This window comes from Antedon bifida, chromosome 11, assembly GCF_963402885.1.
Source record: "Antedon bifida chromosome 11, ecAntBifi1.1, whole genome shotgun sequence".
Taxonomy (NCBI): domain Eukaryota; kingdom Metazoa; phylum Echinodermata; class Crinoidea; order Comatulida; family Antedonidae; genus Antedon; species Antedon bifida.
Window position 1 is genome coordinate 257,734 of NC_136236.1, and position 8,714 is coordinate 266,447.

Below are 8,714 nucleotides of genomic sequence, written 5' to 3' on the forward strand. Positions count from 1 at the left end.
ATTAATACAGTCGGGCAAATAACAGGAAAAAATTAATAATTAATATCTATAGAAAGCCAATTAAGATCAGCGTGGTTAAGTTGACATTTCTAACAACTACCAAGTATACATTTTTAATATTCCAATTATCAAAGACCGGAGATAAATTGAAAAGAAATAAAATTATACAATCCAAATCTACAAATCAGATCAAAATCAACAGCTATCTTCGTTATCTAGTGAGATAATCTTTTTTTCTATTCTATACAGAATGTTCCAGTTCAGGTGGTAACTTATATAACATTATAATTCTTTAGGGTGGATACCAAAGTGATAATTTTATTAATTTAAGGTCAGACCTAATAGCATCAAACAGTGGGGAATTAATGAGGACGAGGTTCAGAATTCACTTTAGATGGGCTTAGCTTGATTTAAGTCGAATAACTAATAGCAAGTTGTAATCCAGAACAATGCTATCAGCTTTGACATAGAATGTGTTTATAAATATTAAGTGCTGTATGGGAAATTAACTGTTAATACTATCAACATACCTTTGATAATGGAATAGTACTTGAGTAGCTAGAAGCAATTACAGGTCATAGAACCTAAATGTGATTTGTTTAAAAGAATACTTTTTGGCTTTTTAGTGACAACAATCATCAATTCCTAAAATTCCTTTAACTTTCTTCTAAAACAGGAAAGGAAACAATTTACTACTACAAGACAGAATATCATCAAATAAAAACAAGCCTAAAGTATGCGTTTTCCTAAAAATAGAATGCCACATGTAGGGTGCAAAATGTAGCAGGTTTTACCCAAAATAGAATGCCACATGTAGTGTGCAAAATGTAGCTGTTTTTACCCAAACAAGTCAATTCTTATATATCAACTTCAAATTTCAAGTTCAGTACCAATAGCTGGATTATATTTCATGAAATTCAATAACCCAAATACTGTACAGATATTTATGAGGAAATATTGTAAAAACAAAAGGTTTATTGCTGATAATGTGTGATAACGTTTTAAGAGACTTTCATTCCATTTGTCTTTAATCCTATAGGCTTAAAGTTTCTTTTTACTAATCCATGATTATCTTTCTAAAGTTTCTGCTACTGTAGGATTAGGATAACAGTACCTACTTAAGTTTGGTTTTATTTTTGTAGAGGAACAAAGTATGGATGAATTTTCATGGTGAAATTTTTAGGGAAAATCCACTGAATATGCTTACTGAATACAATAGAAGACTTGCTTCAAGTTTGTAGTAAAAGTATTGTTTCTAGCGGGCATTTTAATTTTTGCCAATTCTAACTCTAAAGTGTTATAGTACGGTAGCTATGACACGCCATATGTGTGTATATAAGTCCAACCACTGTCTGGTAGTGCTGTAGGCCTAAATATGCTTATACAATTCAAGAGGACTTGCCACAAAGTTTGTAGAAAAAGTATTGTTTCTAGCGGGCATTTTCATTTTTGCCGATTTTAACTCTAAAGTGTTATAGTACGGTAGCTATGAAATGCCCTGTGTGCGTATATTATTAAGCCAAATCACTGTCTAGTAGTACTGTAGGCCTACAGTAGTACAATATGCTATAGGCCTACAGTACATAGTACAATATGCTATACTAGGCCTACAGTAGTACAATACGCTGTAGGCTACTGCATACAGGCTTGATGTCATTTCTTTCATTCAGTCATACCTGTTCAGACAACAGGTGGATATTGGTTTGCTTCCATTCATTGGTTGTTGCATTCTTATACACCCACTCACTCTGTGAGGTAACACAGCTTATGAGGTGATAATTTATGGCTTGAATACCTGTGGGTTTCTCTAGGCACTGGACAGCATGACTCATTTGAAGTGAGATCAACCAGGTTAAATTATCACGACGACGTCACCTAATCTGAATTTTCTAATATTTAGGCTATGTTCAGATCTATGGAGTTATGCTTTCATATCGCAAGTAAGGCTATTTGTTTCGTAACAGAAATTGTTTAGCGAGACTAAAATTTGATTGATTGAAGGTAAAAAACATTGATGAAAGACTACACGAAATTTAACCATGAGAGTCCGTATAATTATTTGCGAGGATTGATGATCAACAACAAAATCTAAGTTAGATCATAAGCAAATAATGATGTTATTCAATTACTCCAATATAAGAGCTTCTATGAGATAAAACAACAGCTTGTTGTCTATAGCAATGCACTTGATCTACTAGACTGTACGCCCATTTACCAATTATCCACTTGAGCGACTTGCAATGATCATTATAAAGCAAGGGCCTTGAATTGCTTGGGGGAAACCCTGATACAAGCCAAGCAGAATAATACAATATTATCATGGCCAGTGGTGGGTGAATGTACAGTACTATTCTAAAAGTTAAACGCTAAACAAACATACTACCGCTCGAAACAATTTCATAATTATATGCGGCATCTACTACTGTATGTTGGTCTTATTATACTGTATATGCTTTTATAATCACCTACTACAACATCTTTACAAATCTATTGATTTTTCTAAAATACCATATTCCTACGTTTTACAAAATACAATGCCACCCGACGCCTTCAAGTGCTATTTTAAAATATTGATCCCAAAAAACTATTAACATACAGTAGGAATAATAATGGTAAAAAGGCTGCTGTATTAGAATAGGGTAATAAACAATGTATACATGCAATGTATTGTAGAATCAATTTTCACCAAACAGTACACACCCTATGAGAATCTATAAAGCTCTGTCTACACTATCAAACTTTAAGTGATAAACAAAATGTGATGTTCCCATACAGGAACACGATGATGCCATATCACTGCCATATTTGGGCATATTACTAACATATTTGGTCACATCACACTTTTTTTTGGTCAAACTAGTTTGATAGTGTAGACTGAGCTAAGGAGAATGATTTGAAGCGTATGTTGTACCTACTGACCAGAAAAAATATAAATTTCCTAATTTTTAAGGTAAATTACAGAATGGCACGACACATAATTAGAAAAACTACTTGGTATTAATCATAAACATTAAAATATTATGATGAAAAAAATCGCTTGAAGGCCTATCCTATCAACATTTAATACTCAACAGAAAGAAGTGTTTTATTGTGGTTATTGCCATGGTTACAAGGCTTATGGTGTTAACCATCTGGTAGGCAAATGTACCACAGAATACAAACACCAAAATGTTCCAATGTCATCATTAATTGAGAAAGGTCAAAGTATCTTTGATATTGAATCCCATGTTTACAATGAATGGGGCATATATTGCGAGCACTATTACATGGCCAACTGTTGGATACCGAAGGTGTCCCCTTAATAGCGATTCTTCATTTCATTTCATTTATTTACGCGACATCATGTCGGACCCCAAAAGCAACAGAGTCATCATAACATGATATGTCTGCGCCCCCCCCCCCCCCCCCCGAAGAACTTAACTACATAGAATTATTTATCAATATACAGTTCAAAATACATTTAAAGATTAAAAAACAACTATTCTACTATATTACATTCATTCTGTGAGTAGACACGCCTGTTTAGGCTGTGAGACACCAAGCTGGTTATGTGAACAACAATCCTAGATTCTTAGCCTTCAGTAATTTGCTAGAATTCTACTTAACAGCAGGGTTATCATTCAACCATTTACAGTGTTCAATTCAATAATCAACTTAACATCATTTTCAAAGGAATGTACGTCTGCTACCAATACCATATTATAACCTTAACTTGCACTGAGAAAAAAGAGTTGATTTTGCTCCTTTCCAAACCCATCTAATAATAAGAAGCGCGGGGTGGCATGACTTTTAAATGTTTCCCCGAATGCGAGCAACAATGTGTTCAACCATAAGCTGTAAAATTTCCTTGTGGGGGGTCCGCATACTTTTATTGTAAAAAAAAAAAGAATTCTAAGCAAGTGAAAAAAGATTATGTCTAAGGAGTGGTGGTATGCTATAAGTAGCTTGGTTTTGGTCGCAAATTTGCATAATAATAATGCCAATGGTTAGTCTTTATATACTGTAGCAACAATATAGATTTTCACAACATCGTGCTAAAAAAAATGTTAATGAGAAACGTGCTTATATACAGTATTTAAAAAAAATTTATTAAACTAATTCTTTTAAGTTTATATTAATTAATTTTAAGTTATTAAGTCGGCCATAGAGGGAGTAAATAATAATATGTCAATATAATATAGTATAGCAGTATCCCCACCCCAGAAAGAAGAAGTTGTTCAAGAGCTGGAAGACCGCACCATGTCTTGGGTCCCTCCCACTTCCTCCTATACAACATGCTAGGTTTTTGGCAGTGACAGCAGATGATGGTATGTAGTCTAGCTAGGCTCCTAAAGTTCCTCCAAAACATCAATGCCAAAAGAAAGGTGAGGCCCATAAAGACCCTAGCTAGGCGTGACATTAGTCTGGTAATAATCTACTTCTTAATTATTAAATGTAAACAAAGTAGTCGATTTATGAGAGAGACTGACCTGGAGACCAAGTGACTACTTAGGCCCAGTCCGGTGAAAGTTTAAAAGGCCGCCTAGCTACCGGAACGGATTACCGTAAATCAACAAGTGTGTGTGACTAACTACATTTATGGTAATTTTTTCACGAAGCAACAAATTTATAGAAATTCACAATAACATAAAATAGTTTTCACTTACCAATATTTACAATTTTGATGTTTTCCTTCAATTCCAAAAATGACATGACAACCGTGACATTCTCTAGCTTCATGGTGCGAAATGTGGGGCGTTTGTTGAAGCGGCCAACTCGCTTCTGCGACAGTACCTCAACCAGCGATATCAACCGTAGGCCATCGCATAAATCGGTGTCTAACGATCCTATATGCTTATTTGCGACTTTCAAATGCTCATTGCACCATCTTGTAAACGTATTCTGTTGGATTTTCTTCCAAGGGGCATCATCAGCCAGATCTTTCTCCGCAAGAGGCATTTCTTCGTCCTCTTCCAATTCACGTTTCTGTTCGACTATCTCGTCTTGGTAATCACAATACTCGTATGGTTCACCGTTAGAACTCATTCTGGCTTTTATATTGCGGCCCTCACTCGGTTGAACGGAAGTAGTGTATTTAAATACGATGTAAACAAATGCGAACCGCAAGTAGTGGGAGGCAGTTTATTTACTTGTCTTTATATACTTATTTCTAGACTTTTTAATATTACTCACGTCGGTCGGGAATTGGTCTTAAACCGGCGTTCTACCTGGGATGCTGGCGAGACTGGAAAGAAAATATCTACTAAACTTCCGGTAATGTCGAAACTGTGGATGTAAATTGGAATCGCGTAACTTTACACTTTGCGATGCTTTCACCAACTGTGAAGAAAATTTTAAAAGGGTAAAAGTTATCTAGGTAGGGAAAAACATTTTATGTCACTTCACTCGAGAAAAAAATTGTTTGAAGTCAAACGTGCGATCTGTCGAATGAGTTACCGAATCATCGAATGTGCCAGATGTTGGATTGGAGTCGTATGGCCTTTAAAGAATCCAACTACGAGATGTTTTATTAATAGCATATGATGTCATTTGACTATCTTCACCTTTTTAATTAAATGTATAATGACAGCAGACTACATCGTAATATTAAACCATACATCTTGTCTGTTATGAATCAGTTTGATGATTGGTCGACCCAACAAGGGTTGTCCCATTAGTTTTTAATTTGTTTGAGCGCTCGGCTTTCGTACAGATGCGTGAGCTGGGACATTGCCAGTGACAAGTTCCAAATATGGTCATACATCGTCGTTCATTCTCATCTTGTAAGTCACCACAGTGCTTATCACTCTTAAAACTTTCATATATTTCTTATATAGTTTCAGAATTTCTTATATTACGAAACTCAAAAACAATATAACTTTCAATTAGGGGATGGTTTTTGTAATATAACGATTAAATCGATGAACATAGGTGACATTCCACAAACATAACGCAATAATATGTTGTTGTACACATTGCAATGTATTAATAACACAGGTATGTCATACAGTCCACAAAATCGCAAAAAAAAAACAACAAAGAGTTCTTTAAATTAACATTAAATATTCCTCTATTTTGCGCGAATATAGTTTTTAACTTAAAATTTTAAGGAAAAAACATAAAACATGAATATAATTACCGTGGTAAAACACGCACGATAAAACAGCAAACGCACATGGCATATGAAGAGAAGTTTGTTTACTTGCGTACGCGTGCATATATGCGCCCGGAAATCCGGTGCAAGTGCATTGCGCGTAACAAAACGCGCCCGCGTTAAAATATGTGTTTCGCGTGACCTCACTATAGCATGACAACAGTGTTTTGTACCGGACGTACTTAATCTGTGTAGGCCTACTAATTAGATATTAAAACACTTCTTGAGTTATAAATTATTATTTTTTGATAATTAACGTAACTAATTAAAAGTTCGTGTTTACCGATTCATGTCCGTTTATGGGCAGAAATCTAACACACTGCGATAATGACGAAGACAAAGCCTAGTTCATCATGCACAACACAAAATGCACATCAAACGTTTTGCAATAATATTGATAGCGTCAGATTTATAAAATCAAGTCAACATCAATTCATTTTAATTCGACAATTTAAATCATATGTTTATCATGTCAAACATTTTTAACTTTAAAGTAAATGAAATTCTAAAGTCCGCCCTAATCTTCCAGGTATGTCGGTATTGCATACGCCTACACTATTTCTAGCCACTGTACAATATTTTTTAAATCATTAGGTTAAATAACTTATAAAAAATAATACTTTTGAATGCAATTTCAGACTAACTCACCTTTGTTACCAAGCATCCATTTTAGGCAGACGATCACCGGCAGATAATGAATGCTCATCAGTGAGAAATTGCTTAATTTTCCATGTGTGATTATTTGGAGCTGTTCTTAATTATAGAGGGCGGCAGACCGATTTTGATTACAACTGATCATCTCAGACGCGACATGTCAATATAATATCGTTGTGTCTCTCCAATCAAGGTGTATGACAGTTGAAAGATATGAACTAATAAATTAAGTTAACGAAATATTTCGTGTAGAGGGAAACATAATTCTGTCAGCTTAAATAAAAATAAAGATTGATAACTTTCAATTGTCCATATCAACGATTTTATTTGAGGATGACGACGTAAGTTCGGAAGAATGCGACATACGTAACTAGTTTTCAATTTGTAGACAAAACAACTCCACAAAAATGTTGTTTCACTCTTTTTTTACCTTCATTAAAATGGAAAATTGAGTTTGCTTGGAATTTAACGGTAGACAGTGAGAGACGTTGTAGCGTTACCCAATACGATATTTTGGCAAACATTACCCCCCGCCAACAACAAAATAATGAATATAGTCACATTACCTTGAACATTGTCAACATTGGGTTATGAACGTGAAGATGATTTCGATCACATTGCAACATACTGTCTGGTCGTCGGATGTTTGTAGGTTTTAACTTTGTACATCCACTAATTGATCGAACCAAACTATTTCCCAAAAACCATTATTACCATTCCAATCAGTGGGCCTAATGAGCTTATTGACAAATTATTAACCGTTTCCCGTCAAACAATTTATTATTATTATTCGAAAAATTATTATTTTGTTCATTATAAAGTTCATGTAAATTAGCATAATAGACAACGAGACAATATTATTTGTACACGTTTAATTTAGGAAATATGACCGGAAGTAATCGAGTTATAGTCTAGTGATGAGGTGTGTCGCGGTTTTGTTGTCTTAATCGTCGTCGAGTCAAAAACGATTCATATAAATAAATAAAAGCTTTGGAATTAAAGAAAATATTTATATACAAAATATATATACAAAACAATGCAGGGATTGCATAATCAACATCGAATTAATTATGATAAAGGTACCATTTCGATCTTCGCGTTTCCCAATGTTTAAAATGCAAGTTGTCGGGATTTGAGAATGTAAAAATTCGCATTGTTATGGGAATGATAGAAACATTAAGAGCATATAGCTTTAAGTTAAAAAATACCGTAATGTTAACGCTGTAAAGACGTACGCCTTCAAACTGTTTTCGCGAGTACCGGTGCGTGCGCGTAAAGTATTGCGTCAACACGCATTCATTCAAAATAATGTATTGTATATCTGTCTAAATACCTGTCTAGAGTCTAGAGACCTGTTCACACATAATAATATGCATAATATGCTTACACATAGTTGGTACATAGTTACCTATCAATACACATACAAATTACGATAAATTTTGAATCTATTGATATTTAAAAAAAATAAAGTTACCTGAATTGCTGCAGGATTGTCTACCTACGCGGCTTGTCAAGCAGTCTACACGGAATGCATCGGTTTTACACAAACACAAACTGTGGGTTATCCCACAGCAGGCAGAACTGCTTAAGTGCATATAGAGGTTAAAGGTTATATTGATGTAAGGTGATCGGCGATTAAATTGCGGCTGAGAACGTCTAAACACCAACCCTACTTTTAACCTCCCTTTCCGACTTCGGATCCGATAATAATAATTGCGATATTTATAATTCACATACTATAAAATAAATAATTTTAAAATAAACAACATAATAAATAAGTAGAATATCGCGTGCTTAAATTGCGTGCGTTACTTAAGTTGGCGCAACTTGTTCCTCTCCCGACGCACAATGTACGCGTGTAGTTACTAAGCAACGGCTTGGAATGAATTAGCTACCATATCGCGTTTATTAATCACGAGTATTTCTT

General features: G+C 34.6%; 1 protein-coding gene across 5 annotated transcripts in view; it reads right to left on the minus strand.

Annotated features, from left to right (window-relative positions):
- LOC144855906 (filamin-C-like) overlaps window positions 1-8,276 on the minus strand; it is a 46,112-nt gene extending 37,836 nt beyond the window's left edge. For 2 of the 5 annotated variants that reach the window (XM_078713858.1, XM_078713861.1), the window contains exon 1: window positions 4,647-5,447. In XM_078713858.1, the coding sequence (XP_078569984.1) occupies window positions 4,647-5,025 (379 nt within the window). In that variant the 5' untranslated portion in view covers window positions 5,026-5,447. Of the gene's footprint in view, window positions 1-4,646; window positions 5,448-6,781; window positions 6,885-8,261 lie in introns of those variants that run through there. The other 3 variants (XM_078713860.1, XM_078713859.1, XM_078713862.1) reach the window with 3 other exon arrangements.
- Between the last annotated feature and the right edge of the window lie 438 nt (window positions 8,277-8,714).